The 20261-nt window shown below is 39.4% G+C and overlaps 1 protein-coding gene across 2 annotated transcripts in view; it reads left to right on the plus strand.

Annotated features, from left to right (window-relative positions):
• Nucleotides 1-20261, plus strand: part of Maob (monoamine oxidase B) — a 94792-nt gene that overhangs the window by 58118 nt on the left and 16413 nt on the right. For both annotated transcript variants that reach the window (XM_040733705.1, XM_040733706.1), the window contains exons 4-8: nt 12123-12227; nt 13098-13189; nt 16368-16509; nt 18027-18176; nt 19120-19279. In XM_040733705.1, coding sequence (XP_040589639.1) covers nt 12123-12227; nt 13098-13189; nt 16368-16509; nt 18027-18176; nt 19120-19279 — 649 coding nt within the window. The remainder of the gene's footprint in view (nt 1-12122; nt 12228-13097; nt 13190-16367; nt 16510-18026; nt 18177-19119; nt 19280-20261) is intronic.

Here is a 20261-nt window from a genome sequence, read left to right on the forward strand (position 1 = left end):
AAGAAGCCTGTATACTCAGAGAAGAGAAGTTAAGTAAGGGCTGAGAAAGAGAAACAATTGTTTGCTTTTAAACCGCTCTCAAGCACAACAAAACAAAAAAGTCTAGCTGTTATCTGTAGGATTTGCATGGCATAAATATGTCATTGCCGGTGTCAAGCTTCCAGTCTTTGACAGTGCAGAGCTGTTAGACACAGTATGCACAAAATTCTAGCACTTTGATGTGAGGTCAGAGAGTCATCAGGGCTGGATGATGGAGACCCAGTGAGCAGGTAATTGCAGTTATTATGATTATGATTATGATTAAAATCTCCTGTGGATGCTGACATCCTTAAATGTTCACATCCCTTATATTAAATGATAGAGTGTTTTCACAGAATCTGTGAGCATCCTCTGGTATGCTTTAAATCATTTCTAGAGGCCTTACAACACCCAATACAATTAAGAAACTAGTTACAGGATAGTTACGTTTGCATTAACCCCTGAAGTCTTGTAAGAAAAGTATACTGTTGACCTTTGGCATCTGCACAGAATTGATTGCAGAATGGTCTTACCATGTGAATATCAAAATCCACTGATGCCCAAGTCCCTAAAATGAATTGTACATAACTTATCCACATCCTCTTATAGGCTTTAAATCATCTCTAGATGATGCAGAATACTTTATCAATGTAAATATTATAAAATAATTAAACTGAATTATTACAAGAAAGAAAAGCTTATATGTAATTCAGTACAGATGTGATTTTAAAAAGTTTGCCTCTGTGATTGATTGGCATCCCCTCCCACACACACAGATGTGGAACTTGCATATAGAGAGAGTTGACTACTTAAAAATACTGTCATGTATTCTGGGTGATGTGGGAAGCCTGTAAAAGACTTGAAAGATAGGAGTGATGTGATTTGACTCTCATTTTCTTTATTTTCTTTTCCTCTCCTTTTTCTGAGACAGGGTTTCTCTGTGCAGCTCTGGCTACCCTGAAATTCACTATGTAGACGAAGCTGGCCTTGTACTCCCAGAGCTCTGCCAGCCTCTCCTCATAAGTGCTGGGATTACAGGTGTGTGCCACTATACCTGGATGACTCATGTTTCCAAAGGGAAATTTTACAACAGTTCCTGCAGGTGCCATTAACTTCTCTATGCTTCTGTATCTGTTGAGCACATATGCATGCTTACATATATGTCATCTTCATGGGTGATGAGTCACACCAGCCACCATTGTTCTTTCCTTTGGACATATATAAAAGAGGAATGTACATTCTTTCCCATAAAGAGCTTATCCTCTTTCCTCCTGAAGGCATTTAATTAACAACCCACTTAAATATGAATACATCTTCCTGAAAATAATTGTTCCATATGCGCAGATATTTCAGAGATATCCTTTTCATCTCAGTCCAGCATTTTCCTCTAGGACACAGAATCATTTCTAGGTTTATCCAGCATAATTTCTCTGCAAATTCTATGCATGATCTTCTAATCAGGACCTGTCCTGTACTTTTCTTCTTGTCTCAATACAATTTCCATAACAGCAATTAATATTCATAGCAGCCAAGCTCCTGTGGGGGCCATCCAGATGTTTCTTCCTGTGACCAATGCATACTTTGACATGTACACCTTATTTTCAAACATCAGTCTTCCTATAGGGAATCTTCTGACTCATCAAAGTGAATTGTCATTTTGGTGTGTAGATGTGTGTTTCTGCATGTGTGTTTGTGAATGTGAGTGAGGTATCTGTAGAAGCCATAGGAATCTGATGCCCTGGAGCTAGAGTGACAAACTGTTTTGAGCAACCTGAGGTGGGTGCTAGGAACCAAACTCAGGCCTTCTTGAAGATCAGCCAGTATTATTAACTCTGATCTATCGCTCCTGACCCTGGAGACACATTTTAAAGATGATGAATTTACTCTTGCTTTTCCTGGACAAACCTGTATTGTATGAACATAAATGGTGTTTTAAAATTATAATCTGTGATATTTAAATAAGCTTTGACTTAAAGGCTTTAGATTTGATTATGGTTTGCAATCCTGCTGTTCAGTCTGTTCAACTGTCTGAGTACAAGTCTGATGAGGATAGCAGATAAGAAACCTACATTTCCTCAACACTTGTATCATTGCATCCTTGTTCTCAAAGGAGGTCCCATTAGGCCTGGTTCCAAAAGTGTCTAATGTGGTCTCAGTTACCCCAGATCCATGGGATGGAGATTTTAAAGGTGTTGCTACTTCCTACTGTACCAATACCCATGCATGGCAGGAAAGAAGAAGGAGAAGAAAATATAGGAATCTTGTTAGGGAGAACTCTGGGAAGCCACAGCTGTGAAGAGGAAGGGGAAGATGCAGAAGTGAGCAGAAAAAGTCAGACTTGTGATGTGGCTGCAATGCAGATGTCAGCTGACAATGTGAGGAAGTCCAAGGACAGTATGAGTCTGCAGAACTTTCCTGAGTGGTCCCAGAGGTCAATCCTTTGTCCCTTCACATTCCTCAGTCATTGGAAGTGAGCTGCCCAGAGGATACAACATTGCTTTGAGCAAAACTGAATTTCTGCAGCTGAGGAAAATCTCTGAAGGGAGCTAAGAAGCAGGGTTGCTACCAGAACCACTCCTGGAAGCTTCAGCAATGCCCTGGACCAGTTCACTAAAGTAGCCATGACTGAGCACTTGAGAAGTAAACTCCAGTAGTTTCAGGTCCAACTTCATTTAGTAAGGACTTTGTTTACTCTGTTATCTGGCTTTGGAGTTAGAAGTGAAGGTTAAACCATGAAACCAGACCAACTATGGCATCATAAGCCTGCTCCCACAAGCCTGACCTACTGCCTAGACGTTTGAGTTCCCTGAGCTTGGTGCTATGCCCTATTTCATCTCCATGTCTTCAGAATGTTGTGTCATGCTTGTTTAACAGTTTGCCATTAATACATTTTAATTTTACACAAGAAGAAATAGTACATTGCAAGTATCACTTAAAAATATTCATCCTACACCTATCCAACCCTATCAGAAAGTACAATTGCATTCTCTTAACAAACTGTAATATGAGCTTTTGGGCCCATGTTGTGGGTAGAACCCGAACACTGTGCATACTAAGCAAGTGCCCTATCACTAAGGTCCTGGTGTTAGCTTCAATTGGATAACTATCTTTGATTTGTCTCTCTGTACAGGATTGCTAAGGTCCCAGTTATACATAAGCACCTAGAGTGGTATGGTGATGAACATCATGATGTTGTCTGTGCACAGGAATTTTTTAAATCTTGGCTTCTTGCTGCTTGAAATGTAGCATGACTTTAATCAAACTTGAATTTGAACCCCACTAATTAACTGGGTGATCCTGGACAAGCTTTTTATCCAAGGTTTACTAATTGTATCTCACTGTCATAGTCCAGTTCATTCTGTGGTAACAGGATACCATAGGCTAGGTCATTTATAATGAATAGAAGTACGTTTGGTTTATGCTTCTGGAGGGTGGGAAGTCTAGGGACATGACACTGGTGAGATGATGGCCTCTGTGCTGCATTAATGCATGACAGAGGGGGGAGCAAGTCCTTATGGAACAAACAGATGAGCTCATCCTTTTGATCAGAACTCACTACTGCTGTTACTAATCCACATCCATGCTGACTCACTCCCGTTGACCTAATCATAGCTTAAAAGTTCAAGTTCTCTTCCTCTTCTTTTCCTCATCCTTCTCCTTCCTCTTCCTTTTCTTTCTTTTATGCTTTTGAGAGAATGTTTCACTCTACCCCTTGCTGGCCCTAAACCAGCAGTGCAGACCAGACCTAAACTTGCAGTGATCCCCCTACATCTGCCTCACCTACGTGATGGAGTTGTAGGTATGTACCACCTTGCTCAATTAAGACACCACCCCTAAATAAAACTATGATAGGAGTTAGATTTCAGTATGAGTTCTAGAATGGATATTCTTGGAAACTCTTTGCACTAGCAGTAGAAAATAGGAGAGAATTTTTGGGAGTTAATACAGTATCATAGGTCAAAGCTAATAGTGGCTTTGATTTGGGTACTCAAAGTGAAGAAGCTGAGAAGTGTCTGCCTTATTTATATATTTGAAATGTAGAACTGATTACATGTGAGATTGGGAAAATGGAGAAGAATCAAGGGTGATTTTTAACCTAAGCAACTTATTTCAGGGAATCTATGATTTTAAAGAACAGATGAATGTGTATTGTCAGGCAGTAAGAGTGAAGTTGGTGTAGGGAGGCTAGAGAGAACAGAAATGGATCAGTAAAATTAACCAGTTTTTCAATAAAGCCATTTCAGTAGGTAAGTGGAGAGAGAGACAGAGAGACAGAGAGAGAGACCTTTGCCGATGCTTTCGCCATTTGAGCAAATAAACTCTTAAGTGTCTACAAGTAGAAAGGGTGACACAGAGAAGAGCTTTGTAGCTGTGACCATTTTACTCTGCTTTGAAACAGCCTCTCAGCATCGGCAGTCTGTCTTGGTGGTTTGCTATGTGATAGGTCCGGAAGTGTCTAATTCAGGCATCAAAGGATTCAGGGTATCCTTGGGGACACAATCTTACTCTCTCAAATCAGCAGTCTAATTTGAGACTCCTTCCTGTGGAACTCAGACTTGCCTTCCTCAGCAGGTGTATTCAAAACAGATACTGAAGGCAAATGATAAGTTCTTTTGAGAGGTAATTACAATTGCAGCCTTCTGTTTTAAACATTTATACTTTTTCAGAAGAAATTAAATTTGGGGAATGATGGTGAAGTTCATATCCAAGAACTCCCACAGGGTAGGCAAGTGCTTTTCCATTAAGTCATATTCCAAGCCCTGAGAAGTTAATTGTGATTTTGTTTACAAAGTAATCATGCTGATATCTTAGATGCTGAAAGAGTCCTATTCTTCAGAACTATACTCAACCAATCATTAATCTTCTACCATCCCCATCCATCCATCTCTTTAATGCTAATCAATCATCAACTGAACCTGTTGCACCTGTGTGGGAGCGTTACGGGAGGACACAGATTTTTAGTTCCTTTCCTTAAGTGGCTGGATACAGAAGAGAGACAACATGCAGACAATAATATCAAAATAGCATGAACAAGTATGGTGCGATTACGAACAAATATTCTGAGCAAACACTGGTTGGGGCAAGGTGAGTTTTGGAGGCCTCTTCATGAACCTGAATCCTAAGATCTGGTCCTGGCAAGTTGGTTGCCTCCCACTGGATATTAGAAGGTAAAGAATGTTGACTGAAAGGTGCCATGAAAGTGTTGCACTAAGATCAGGAAAGGTGCCTAAGGAGCCTGGATTTGTTACAGAGAAAAAGGGGACATTTAGCTCCTTCCTCTACTTTACTCCATCCATTCTTCCATCTCAGGATACATGCTAAGGCTCTGTCTGACTGAAGCACTCTGCATCAGCATAGTCACATAATTTCCCCATCTTAACATTCAAGTGTTAGCTACTCAGCGGCATCTTCGCTGACCAACTTATTTAAAATTGCAACCAACCCCAAGATGCTAGTACTTCCTTGTTGGGGAAGTTCTGTGTATATGTCAATAAAGCACTGTTGGCCAATAGGGAAGCAAGATAGGTGGGACTAGGAGTCCAGGAGGACTCTGGGTAGGAGAAACACAGGAAGTCCCGCCAGCCTGCTTCCAGAGCTGCATCAGTCCCAAATAAACACACAGGAGGCTATATTAATTACGAAGCTGTTGGCCTTGTTTGTTTCTTACTGGCTAGCTCTGGCTTAAGTATTTACCCCATAATTGATAATCTAAGTATTTCTCTTACCGGAGAAGTTTCCGGGCTTCCTACCCCATGGTGGTTACATCTCGACTTCCTGTGTTTCTCCTACCCAGAGTCCTCCTCGACTCCTAGCCCCACCTATCTTGCTTCCCTGTTGGCCAACAGTGCTTTATTGACACATACACAGAACTTCCCCAACACTTCCTGTCTGTCCTCCATACTCTGTTTCTAACCCACAACATGACTCTTATTGTCCTTTTGGTTCATGTATTTCCTTCACACCTACTAGAATATAAAGTTGTACAAGATTTTGTGTGTGTGTGTCCTGTATATCCAGTGCCTGGAACATTGCCAGGAACATGGGAAGTGCTTGTTGGATGAACAAAGAAGTTGCTGTGACAACCATTTGAGTATGAGATAGACTAGACTTTTCCAGAAGAGGAAAAACAGCCATGGAAATGATCTGGCCAGTCATTCAACCGATCATTGGTTCTTTCCTGGCTTGTCAGAATCTACAGTGATAACTGGATTAAATGTCTCCAGAGACCTTCTATAACACACCTGAATGTTGCTCATAGAGCAGACACGTGAACTCTATTACTCTTATGAGAAGTTTATCATATGTCAGTCATACATGAGGAAAGCTTTTAAAATGAGTTTGAGGACTAGAGATGTAGTTCAATGGTAGAGGCTTACTTGGTATGCCCTGGGCTCTAGGTTCTATCCTCAGCACTGACATAGAAAAAGAACTCACAAATCATAGGTCAAATTCTGATCCTACCACATGTAAACCATACAACCTTAGCAAGTTACTAAGTCCATCCCTGGAGCTAATCTCCAAAATGGAACATTCTATTCATGTACTGTTATTCAGAGTTGTTATAAAGATTAAACTAAATAATTTAGTCAAATTATTAGTTCACATCTGTCAAGTTGTGCTAAATAATTAAGAGGTTGAGAAGTTCATGATCAAAGATATTGGCTTTTAAATATGTGAATGAAAACATTGCTGCCACTTAGTTACAAGAGCTTCAACAAAGGATTGCTTCATCTCTTCCTGGCTCAGTTTCCCTATCTTAAAGGGGCAATATTGTGCTTGTATCCTAAAATCTTTGTGAAGTACATAAAATTCTGGTAAAATACAACCAAGAGGCCCGTGCAGAAGACGCCCCCATGTTAGCTGGTGCCATGGTTTTTACTATTATTCCTATAGTGCCTGACATGCTTTTTGCATTTCCATCTTTCCCATCTCTTCCTGCTTGAGCAATATCAGGCTTTTCATATGCTGGGATGCTGCCGGCAGATTTCAATACCACATCTACCATGTGTTGATGCTATCAAAAGAGAATCTCAATGTCAGGTTGGGTGTTTATAAATATGAATGAGTTCCACAAAGCCAGCATGTCAACAGAGGAAGAAAAATATTTGTCCAAGTACAGTTTGCAGGTCTTACCCCGTGGGAAAGATTATATTTCTCTTCTCTCAACCTGCAACTATATATCAAAAGGAAAGAAAGCTTGAACCTGTAAATGAGTATATCCTAAGTATAGCCTAATTGATATGTATAAAAGTGGCCATGCTGTAGAAAGACAAATAACCAACCTTGGCTCCCATGACCAGGAAGGCAAGGTTCCCATAAGCATTTGAGGTGACATACTAAGAGAAAAAGGCCATGCTTCTGGAGACTGATCTAATAAGAACAAGGCCACCTATTCCTTCTGGTAGTGACTGGCATTAGAATCAAGAACAAGAAGACAATGGAAAGTTAATAGAAATGTGAGATCTTGGCCTCCAGAGCAGAAGGGGAAAAAGGACTTGTAGGATTTGTAGGGTCTTGTCACTGACACTAGAGTCACCAAGCAAGCCTGTTTCTCTAAAGTAAAGGCTTCAGAAGGCAGAGTTCAGATGGTTTCCCAAAGTCTGGCAAGTCTTTACAGGCTTCAAATTAAAGCCACATGAATGTCAAATTGTTTTCTTGCTTTCATCAAGATTGCCACAAAATTTGAATCTAAGTCTTCATGCCAAGAATTCAGACTCTCAGAAATAACCCAAAGAAGATTAATTTTAAAACATGGATGTATCCTTATGAATAAGATAATGTTGCTTAGATGACAGTTTATCATGTCACAAAACCCTCAGCCACAACCATTTAGTTTGTGCATATCCTTAGAGCTGTGTATAACCTCCAGGTCTTCCTGCCACACACAGGTGAAAGACAGATTGTGATTTTGATTCTGAAGTTAACAGAACAAGAGTTTGGTGTGACTCCATTTACTCTTACCTAATGTGCCTTAGGCTGGCAGTTCCAGCTCCAGCCACACATACATACATTCATATATACATACATACATGTATATATGCATACATACATATAATAAAATGAGCTGGCAGCTCCAGCTCTAGCCATACATACATACGTATGTGTAACCATACATACATACAATAAAATGAACTGAGCCCAGAGAAATACCTCAGCAAAGAGCAGTTGTTGTTCTTGCAGAAGACACCCACATGGTGGCTTACAACTGTCTGTAAATCCATTTCCCTGAGCTCTGATGTCTTTTTCTGGCCTTTTTGGGCACCAGGTGTGTGTGTGTGTGTGTGTGTGTGTGTGTGTGTGTGTGTGTGTGTGTGTGTGTGTGTGTGTGTGTTGTGCTGTTATGTAAAGTGCACACTACCAAGGTAGGAAAGTTATCATCAGTATCATCCAGCTACAAACCCTAAGATCTACAACAATGGCCTTGCCTCCAAGATATACTGGTTTAATAGTGACACAAATAGGGGAGTATCAAGCTACTTTCTAAATTATATTTAAAGCCTACTCCATGAGATGCAGTCCATACATGACCATGCTAAAGTGGCTGAGAACCTGAGACTAGATAGGTCAGGGGCCTTAGGGGAAAACTTACTTCTATTAGTTTACTAAAAGAGAATAACAATAAAATGACTTCTAATAACATAATGATAGGTACATATATCAAGGCTTCACTCAGCCTTCATAAGAGAAGCTTCTTAAAGAAGACTGTAATTAGCACTGAGACCTAGAACGCGACAGTGTGCAGAGAGTAAGAGACTTTGTAGCACTTAGACATAAATGGGATGTTTTTAATCAGACCCCTCCCCGCAAGGCTCAGAGAACTATACGGAAGAGTATGAAGAAAGATTGTAAGATCTGGAGGTGATGAATGACTCAAAGAACAGGGTGTTCCAGACTTAACAGGACTGATGCATGTGCACATATCAACTCACAGAGACAGTGACAACACACATGGGACCTGCACAGGTTCAAGCTGGATGGGATGCCCGTACAGAGAGACAAGTGCAGACACAGGGTCCCACCCGAACCAAGAAACTATCTCCAATCACATCTGCTTGCAAAGGAAAAAATATGTTTTCTACAATTGAGTGTCACTGGAAATATCAACCACACTCAAAGGCAGGCCCTCAAATCTGTGTGTTTTGAGTGGGTTTGGTTAGGTATTTTTTGCCCTTTAATTTTAGCATTTTTGTTTGTTTTTCAATTTTTGCTTTGGAGGGTTTTATTGACAGAGAGAGCGATGGACAGAAAGAATATAAAGTTGGGCAGTTTTGGAGGGTGGGAAGATCTAGAAGGAGTTGGAGTAGGAAATAGAATATTTCTAACTATATTACATGAGAAAAACATTATTAAGAATTTTTTAAAATGAAAAATATGAGTGGAAGCATTTGTTTACATTTTGCATAGCTTCGTGAACTGAGGGCTTATTATGGTGTCTTTTCATGATTCCTTCACAAGGACAGGCTGCCTTGGACAATGTTCAAAAGAGTAACAATTGCAGGACTGTTTATACCATAGCCAAACCTGAGCTCCAAACTTCTTGCAATGCCTTTGGCTGTGAGTTTATAAACTTCCATTTCCTCCCACTCTTGCTTATTCCTTGAAGCTTAAAGCTTTGAGAGCTATTTTTTACTGAGTCCAACAATAGCTCTTTCCTGTGTTTATAAGAAACTTTCCCTCATCTTATAAAAGCATACTTGTTTTTATGAATTCAGCTAAGCTAAATCATTATTTGCTTAGAAGTAAGATGCTGAGGACTGTAAGCAAATTCATGCATAAGGAAAGCATGTGTAGGCCAAATGTCGGTAGTGCATGCCTGTAATCACAGCACTGGGGAGGCAGAAACAGGTGGAGCTCTGTGAGTTTGCCGTCAGCCTGGTCTAGAAGGAGAGTTCTAGGACAGCCAGTGCTGTTACACAGAGAAATCCTGTCTCAAAAAGCAAAAACAAACAAAAAAAATGGAAGAAGAAGACGACGACGACGACGACGACGAAGAAGAAGAAGAAGAAGAAGAAGAAGAAGAAGAAGAAGAAGAAGAAGAAGAAGAAGAAGAAGACGACGACGAAGACGACGAAGAAGACGAAGAAGAAGAAGAAGAAGAAGAAGAAGAAGAAGAAGAAGAAGAAGAAGAAGAAGAAGAAGAAGAAGAAGAAGAAGAAGAAGAAGAAGAAGAAGAAGAAGAAGAAGAAGAAGAAGAAAAGCAAAGCATGTGTATTCTTCAGCACCATGTTCTTCTTGGTATGTCAATTGCCAGACTGTTCACACAGATTGTTACTTCTCACTCTGGCCCTTTATAAGAATGTTCTTGGAGACTAGAGAGATGGCTCAGAGATTAAGAGCACTGGCTGTGGCTCTTTCAGAGGTCCTGAATTCAATTCCCAGCAACCACATAATGGCTAAAAAACCATCTGTAATGAGATCTGGTGCCCTCTTCTGGTTTGCAGGGATACCTGCGGACAGAACACTGTATACATAATAAATAAATCTTGTTTTTTTTTTTTAAGAATGTTCTTGGAGTAGGAAAACTTTGGCCATTGGCCTCTGTCACCATCACCCTGCTGACATCTTGTGGTTTGGGAAGCCCCATACCTTATCTTGCCTTATATTTCACCTGAACCTTTGAGCTGCAGTGTGTCAAACAGACACTAGGGAATTGTCCTAATGTGCTATCTTTGAATTTGTATGTCTCTATATTTCACTTCCATCTAACACATTCTATGCAAAGATGCTGTCCTTGGACAAAGGAGGAAAGAGTTGCAGAGAAGTACCCATCTCACAAGGTGTTCTGGTTAGAAGGCGAATGTAGGTGGAGCAGGCTGCAGTCATTGGCTGAAGTCCTTCCTATCTGTAGGTGATGGCTTGAAGGGTTACTCTGCTCTGGTATAAAACTTGTCTGTACCCCTTTTCCACGTCAAGCTCAAAGGTCAGACTGGGGGGGTCTCCCTTTCTTAAATAATTAAGAACTTAAGGAAAATAATGAGACTTTGGAGATGAGGGAATTGTCCTAATGTGCTACCTTTGAATTTGTATGTCTCTTTCCCAAGTTTCTACTCTGTAGGCTCTGGTCATGACCGTGTCCTCCTCACATGAGCTAACCTGTCTTTCACTATCTACCTCTTTCATGTTAAGAACTCTTTCCTCTTTCTTACTCTTATGTCCTATGGAGTAAAAAAAGACTAAGATGGTCACAGAATTAATACAAGAATTGGCATGGAACCTCTTCCCACTCTGCTTCTCAGTTGTCCTGACTACAAAATCAGTACAAGATGCATCATTGCTGAATGACTCAGAGTTACTGGGAAGCTTATCCTGATACAGTTGAAAGATGCTGTTGTTTTGCACAGCCTGATTTCTGACCCAGTTTTTAAAAATAGACCCGAAGTGGGTTTGGTGTGTATGTATCCTTTAACTGCCATCAGCAAGTTAGGCCTCCCAGATGGGATTTGCATGTTGTCTTATTGGCAGTATTTTATGAGGCTGTGTTCCTATGTCTCTATGTCAGTGTTATCCTTGTGGAGAGAACTAGCTCATGTCAAATATTTTCATGGGAGGCCTAAGGTTGTTTCATTTCTCTGCTTTAATTTCCCTAACCTCTGAAAACTCCTGCTTATATCTGGACTTCTGACTCCCTGGAAGAGCAAGCCAGGTCGTTTTGTCCTTCCCATAACCGTGCACATGTGGTTTCTCACCCCTTCTAACTTGTATTGTGCTTGTGATTGTAATTCTCTGATTCCCTGTATACACAATGGCTCCTGATTCTGAGCTATTAAGAAATATTACTGACAACAGAGATATATTTTGGTAGCTGTTCTGTACTAGCATTTGCATTTTTATATGGTCAGGGTCCCAATTTCAGAGACAATCCTCTTTACTGAAACATGCCACCAAACTTATTTGTTTGAAAGAGTTTTTTACTGGAGATGTGTATGCCAAAAAGCTGAACAGAATTTTGTGAATATAAGTGCAAAGACTTGAGTGTGTATTAGATATTGGTCAGTCACACATTAATAGCTAAAATGATTTGCTCTTAAAAATTGCCAACATAGCAGATTTAACAAGATTTACACCCTTGTATATGTCTCCTTCTAAATATATGTGTCTCACAGGGAAAACCATACCCCTTCAGGGGCCCATTCCCACCAGTATGGAATCCAATCGCCTACCTAGATCATAACAACCTCTGGAGGACAATGGATGAGATGGGGGAAGAGGTAACACTCCCTACAGCTGTTTTGATTGCATATGTATTTTTCAGTAGGTCTCAGAAGAAAAAAGCTACAAAGTATCAGTCATCCCACATTCATAACATAGTGCCCAGCACACCCTACCAATCACTACATATGAGTGAAATGAATGAATGAATTTATTTCTGTATTCTAAAAGGATGAGCTATCAAAAAGACTGTTATTTGTATACACTTGATGAGGACGTTGAGAAGTATGAAGCCTTTCTGGGATGAAATTTCTAATTTATAAAATCCCCAGGACATACACAGTTCTTTGATTCTCTATCACACCTAGACTTGCAGCTCACAAGTAAACACATGGAAGCTTTAACTGAAAACTCCGATTTTCAGATGATTAGCTGCAGTTCTTGGAACCTAGTTAAAGAGTTGACTTTGTGAGTGATCTCTGTAAGTTATTAACTTAATTCCTCTTACCTGTAGCTTTGGTTTCTGTGATTGTCATTATCTATGGCCAACTGTGGTTGGAAAATATTAAATAGAAAATTCCAAAGAGACAACATTCATATACATGATTACAATACATTGTTTAAACATTTTTGTTATTGTTAATATATTGCTTTGCACAGTGTAATAATTAAATTTTATTGTAAATATATTTATATAGGATAAATATCTTTATTCCAAAGGAAACTTATTATAAGCTGAGTGCTATAGATCTGTGACAGAAGAGCTGCCCAGACAGTGAGGTTTATGCTATTTGAAAAACTGTTAGGGGTACTTGAAAAATTAAATCTTCAATTATTTCTTCTTTGAGTTAAAGCTTTTAATATTGTGCAAATAGTTAGTTGACTGGAAAATTGTCATTTTCTTTCTTCTTTAATGCATGTCAATGTAGATTCCCAGTGATGCTCCGTGGAAGGCACCCCTTGCAGAAGAATGGGATTACATGACAATGAAAGAATTGCTAGATAAGATCTGCTGGACCAAGTAAGGTCTTCCACTGGGCAAAGGCATTTATTGTGACAATAATTGGGGTTTATTTAGGTATGCCATTTATCAGGCATGAAGCAAACAAGTATCTATTTTATATCTAAAATCATACCACCGACCAAGTTAACAGCTGAAAGATACTGAAACTAAGTCTTCCCATAAAGATAGGTATATTTTATTTCTTTGATATAGTTTTGTACCACCAAGGTGCTATTTTCCCCATAAAGTACTCACAACAAACTAGAATGAGTCATCTTTTTCTTAGAACATTTTAATGCACAGTGGTTTAACAGTCTCACTTACTAGGACTAGTTTTGTATTCTTCACTGGTGGTCAAAATGTAGATAGCATAGGGATTTGAAATACCTTTTGTGATACAGTGCAACTCTTCAATATTTTAAAGAGCAATTTCTAGGCAATTCACATGTGTAGAGGACACCTGTATGTGGACCTACATGTTCCAATTAGTGAAAAGCCTGTAGTGTCTACAGAGAAACACTTGAGTCAAGGCTGAAATTCTTGTTTGAAGCACTGGAAAGTGTGTGTAGTTTTCATAGACCTCACTTCTCCTAGGCAACAGAGAAAGTGGAAAGGATTACAGGGATTCAAGTATTACAATTGAGAGCCAAGATCAAGAATACTGTCCTGACATACCAAATAGAATTTCTTGAAAATCCCTTTGGCTCAGAAATTGATATTTTAATGCTCTGGATTTTAAGGGAGTGATGGCACTGACCACTCAAAGTAAAAAAAAGTTTTAGAGATGTCTGAGTCTAAGATAAGGGAATGATCAAGATATGTTCAATAGGAATTCAGCTTCTTAGAATTCGCCTTAAAGAGAGAGGAACGGAGAATAGGGGATCATTTCCAGTATTATTTTTAAAGGGGAAAATCTGAAGCTCTAATAACTGAAGACTGGTTAGATTAACTAAAGGGTATCCAAAAGATGGGATAGACTAGAAAGTTTTAAAATTATGTTGTGGAAGAATACTTAGTGGCTTGAAAGTTAATATTAAACACATAGAAAAGTGGGCTTTCATAGAATGTGAATAGCGGGATATACAATCCCAACTCTTAAAAACAATTTATTTATTATAGTTTGGATTGTGAAAAACAATGGACATTAACTGTCATGTATTTCACAAATAGTAAATGGTACAATGTATTTACCTATTACTGTTCTGTTGGACATTTGGACTACCTCATAGCTTTCATTATTATTGTTATTATCATTATTATTATATAACATGCTGCATGTTATATAATGTGCTTTTGAAATCAATCCATTCTTAAATGCCAGAAAATGGATGCCTATTATGAGTCTGTGCTATTTATAGCTTCATATGAGAACATGGTTTATAATATAACTTACTTTTGCTGTAATATAATTAGGTTTATTTACAAATTTTACAGACTTACAATATGATAACCTATATCTGTTCTAGAACTTCTGTTATGGAAAGCTTTTAATACATCCAATTTGACCTTTTGTCCTCAAAGAGCCTTCAGAACAGAATCAGTTATGTTTCTTTGAGGTCATAGAGATCTGTGATTCTTACCACAGCTTTGACCTCAGTCTCCAGTTAGTTAATACCCTTGGTTGTCAACTCACAAAAAGAATGTTGAGATATTTATGTAAACAGGAATCAGGGCATTTTCTAACTATTCTAAAGCAAGATGCACATGAGGTCATTTGCTGACTTTAAAGGAAACAACACACAGAACAACTAGCCTATTCTGATTCAAAGTAAATGACAAACATACATTCAAAGACTAGTGCTGGTCACTTCCTTAGCTGTAATTTATAAAATGGTGTTCAGAAGAGCAATGCATATTTTATATGTGATCACAGATACTCAGTTTTGTTTGAGAAAAACTGTATCTAGAAAAAGAACACATCAGAATGAGATTTGTAGTTGCCCTTTGGGTGACAGAAATATAGAAAATACTCATTTCTTCATGTTTTATCTTATGAATTTCCAAAGCTCATCTAATGTGTATGTATGTTTAATGTAAGAAAACTAGTACAATGTTTATCTTTTTAAAAGTCAAGGCAAAAATTACAAAATATTATTACTCTAGTCTGCTTGACCTTTCCTCCCTTAAATGCTGTAAAGGTCTTTTTTTTCTTACCGAAACCCCCAGAGTAAATCAAACAGAAGTTTAGGAATGGACCTGCTTGACACAGAGAAATGCAGCTGTCCTCCTTTATCTACCGCTTCAATTCATCATCATTAGTCTTTGTCCAGAAAGGACATTTTTCTTCATGGGAGAGATAGACTTCAGTCACATAAATTGTATTATTTTATAATTTTATGATTATTCATTTTTTATTAGCTATTGCTAATTTCTTTAATTAGAAAATTAAAGGATTCTCCGGTGCTCAGGACTGAACCCAAGTCTTCACACATAATGGGAAAGCCACACCACTAGTTCTATAAACTAAATTTCATCATAGGTTTTAAAATAAGAAACAATAGACAGGTGGCTGGAGAGATGTCTCAGAAGTTAAGAGCCATCACCACTCTTGTAGATGACTTGGCTTCAGTTCCCAGCACCTACATCAAGAGATCCAACACTCTCTTCTGGCCTGTTTGGGCAACTGGGTTGGAAGGAAAGTTACACCATACAACAGAACTCATGTGCAAGGTTTATTGGGATGAAAGGGAGGATGCAGAAGAGGCCTCTGGGGGATGAGAGAGATGGGGGGACTTGCTTTACATAAGTGGATGTAGCACATGCACATGGGGAGTGGCAGTGCCTGCCAGGTACCCAAGAGCAGGCTAGTGCAAATGCCAGAATACTAACATGTGGTACACAGAAATACTCAGGGCCTCTGGGAGGAGAGAGTGAGAGAGACAGAGATTCAAGTTGGTTTTGAGAGCCTCAACTTTAACCACTTAGTGAATGATTTTGGTGATGCTAGGGGATGTGTAGGAACAACTGATAACATATAACATGATACCAAAGTCAGTTCTGAACAAGGTGTTTTGTTTTAGAATGCATAAATACCATATTTCCCAAATTAATGTTCTCATGTTTTATGATAGTGAATTCAGAAGTTTGCTAAATTGTTCTAAACATAGTCAAGGAAACAAGAAACTTGGTGACTCTAGATCCTTCAGAAGACTCTGTCCCACGTTTATGAATCATTCTCCTGTTTCTTTCTGAGCAGATCTGCAAAGCAGCTTGCTACTCTCTTTGTGAACCTGTGTGTCACTGCAGAGACCCATGAGGTCTCTGCTTTGTGGTTCCTGTGGTATGTAAAGCAGTGTGGGGGCACAACCAGAATCATCTCAACAACCAATGGAGGGCAGGTACTGTACCAACACAAAGCCACTGCTACACAAATTGGTGTGTGGCAATCACTAGATGCTGGTGTTTGAGACAGGCTTGTGGTTTGTCATGCTTTATCGTGGCAGTTTCAAGTAGTATTCAAAAGGAACCCTCTGTTGTCAGGTATCCAGGTGGCCAGTATAATTTTAAGACTAGGCTCCTCAGAAATTCCAAACAGAAGAGATGGAAATGCACTTAAATTTCTTAAATTTAAAAAATATACCGTGGTCTGGGCTGTATCTCCATGATAGAGCATTTCCCTAGCATGAACCAGACTCTGGATCCTTTCCCTGTACTAAGAAGGAAAAAGAAATAAAGAAAAGAATAAATAAAGGAAGGAAGGAGCAATAATGTTTGAAATGCAGCACCACATATGAGAATTCATTCTTGGTTTTATTTATTCAATGTCTATTCTCTGAGCATTGTGTAAGGCCCATTGTTAGGCAGGGTATAAGTTTTTAATCTGTTTGATAGTCATCTTCCTTACCTCTTCACCCCCATCCTCTCTTCTTCCTCCTCCTTTTGCTGCTTTCTTTGTGGACTGATTTGAAATAGTCTTTTAAAAGTCAATTGAGGAATAATGAGATATTCAGCAGATAAAAGAGCTTACTGTAAAACTTTAACAGCTAAACTCAATCCCAAGAACTCGAGCGAGGGTAGGTAGAAGAATAAAACTGGCATCACAAAATTGTTCTCTTATCTTCACTCTTGCACTCACACATACACATCTTGCACACACACACACAGAAACACACATGCTTGCTACTACTAATAATAGAATAACTTTTAAATTAACTGCTTTGAAAATTGAGGATGAGGAGGCAGTCAGTTAAACTGTGTGCATAGGCAGATTGAGCATTTAGAATTTCTGGAATATTGGAATCAGGGCTAAAGACAGGAAATCCGGAAAGGTGAAACGGCATTGATGGCCATAAGAGCAGCACGCATCTGACCCTAGATAAGATGGGACCACACACAATAGGAGGGAGCTGACTTGGGGCTGGAGGTATAGTGTAGGGAAGGCAGAGAAAGGCTGAGTCTGAGCCTGAGTCACAGGACAAGTGTTAGTAATACTCAGGAAAATGATGGCCAAGCTCTAGGTTGAGTTCTATTATACCCAATGGACCAGCCAAAGAATGTAGGTAGGGCCCAGATCAGTGTATTGAGCAGGAAAAAGGGAAATCAGGATTATTCTGAGAATGTTCAGCTCAGTTTGGAGACCTGGAATCCACAGTAATATAACTTCAAGGTGAGTTAGTAAGTCAAGCATATAATTTTGTCAAAAGACAGTAGCCTCCAATTAGAAAAAAATCCAAATAAAAAATAATAATATAAGTAAAATAAACCCAACCACAAGTTATAGGAAATCATTCCCCTTAATAAAATGAAATTTTATATACATTAGAGTAGGAATAGCCAGGGAAAATAGCTAATTAGTTGTTTATGTCAACTCCTATATTGACCACCCACCTTTAGTCCAGCTTTTTTTTCTTTCCAGGAGAGGAAATTTATTGGAGGGTCAGGTCAAGTGAGTGAGCGGATAATGGACCTCCTTGGGGACCGAGTGAAGCTTGAGAGGCCTGTGATTCACATTGACCAGAATGGGGAAAATGTTGTTGTGGAAACCTTAAACCATGAAATATATGAGGTAAGTAAGACTCTGAAAGTGAGGGAAAGAAATCAGAGTCCCATGGGTAGCTGAAGCATATATGAGGTCAAGAACAGTCCAGACTTCATAGAGTCTGTTGGCCAGAGCTACATCTACCTGAAAGAAAGCACAAGGAGTGAAACTATTTGAGAGGAGATTGAAAATGTACTCTCTTTAATCGGCCCTTGGGTAATTATAAAACCAAAGGAAATATTTGATAAATATCAAGCATGGCTTATGGGCCTGGTATTATTCTGAGAGTTGGGAATTTTCTGACTTCATGAGGTTTTACATTTTAGTAAAGGATTAGAGCTGTAGTCAAACATACAGTGGAAATCTAAAGTGTGTCAAATAGTGATGACTAGTGTGGAAGAAATCAAGCAGGGAAAGGAGAAGGCATCCCACAAGGCTGGGCTGATTGATCATGTCACTTTAAATGAGGTTGTTAGCAAAGGCCTTAGCAAGACAGGTGAACCCAGAGCTGGCGGACTCTGTGGGAAGAGTATTACAGATGTCTGGAACAACAGCCAGGATCAGGGGCTAAACTGGAAACGTGTCTGGACTGACCAAGGAATACAAGCTGATCAAAATGGCAAATGAAAGGAAGGCTGGAACAAAAACAATGAGAACAAGTGGAATAGAGAGGCAACTGGGAAGGTGTAGGAGGTTTAGAACTAGGGAGGAATAAAAGCGGCTTTAGTTTTTAGCTGGGTCCTCTGACTTCTGACTTCACTGTTAAGGGATGGAAAGGGAGCAAGGGTAGACACACACACACACAAACACACACACACACACACACAGAGAGAGAGAGAGACAGACAGACAGACAGACAGACAGACAGACAGAGACAGAGACACAGAGACAGAGACACAGAGACAGAGTGGATTAAGAAAAACATCTGTAGCAGGCCAGTGGTATTTAACCATGTTTACTTTTCTTTCAGGCTAAATATGTGATTAGTGCCATTCCACCTGTCCTGGGTATGAAGATTCACTATAGTCCTCCCCTACCGATGTTAAGAAACCAGCTGATCACTCGTGTGCCTTTGGGTTCAGTCATTAAGTGCATAGTTTACTATAAAGAGCCCTTCTGGAGGAAAAAGGGTAAGTGCATTCTTGATATAAAGATTTATCAGAGGAGGTCCAGTAAGCTTTGTATCACGAACCATATTTGGATATAACTACTTGCATTAGAATGCTGGTCAGAAAACTCATGATCATCCAGTCTCATCCTTCTGAGTTCTGGGATTACAGGTGTGTGTCACCACCTCTGGATGATAGTTTTCAGACATCTGTACTGGCCTGCCCTTCAGATTCTGACAAGATATGCCCTGAGCTGCAACCACTAAGAGCATCACCTGTACATATTCACTATGTTCATTTTCGAAAGGCCCTGCCCACCTCCCATTCTCCTCTCTCTCTCTTTCTATCCCTCTCTCTGTCTGCCCCACCAGTCCCTTTCTCTCTTCCAGTTTTTTTTTGCTCTCTCCCTCTTTCCTTTCTCCGCTCTCACCTGCTGCTCCTACCTCTGGAGGCTGGTCTCCCCACTTCCCTTTCCTATGTTTATGATCCTGTTCCCTAATTAAAAAAACCTCCTTGAACCTTGTTGCAGGGCACTTTTCTTAAATGATAACACTGGCTAGTTTAGGTTCTACAAACAATTCTTGCAAACTATGCTGACACAAACTCATAAATTATTTTTCCTTGGAATCTGACCAATTCTTTGAATAATTTGATATAGCATTTATTTAATCCTCTCCCAATCCCATGAGAACATGTGATTTTGCTTTTTAATATACCTGAAGCATGGATTTGTAAAGGCATGGATTCATGAATGGAGATGTAGCTCAACTCCATACAACCAATAAATGGCAATTGTCAACTTTTTCAGGCCACCTCTTATTAGCATGAAGATCCTAGTGAGTTAAATGAAATACATTTCTTGTGCTACTACACCAGGTAGGACAGTGAATGGCAATGCTCATAAGAGTGCTGCATCCTGAGAGAAGAAAGCCAGAGTCTTATCATGTACAATATTCTTTTCTACAACCCAGCAGTTCTTGTGGCATTGAACAGATTTATGCTA

This window comes from Mesocricetus auratus, unplaced genomic scaffold, assembly GCF_017639785.1.
Source record: "Mesocricetus auratus isolate SY011 unplaced genomic scaffold, BCM_Maur_2.0 Super-Scaffold_100033, whole genome shotgun sequence".
Taxonomy (NCBI): domain Eukaryota; kingdom Metazoa; phylum Chordata; class Mammalia; order Rodentia; family Cricetidae; genus Mesocricetus; species Mesocricetus auratus.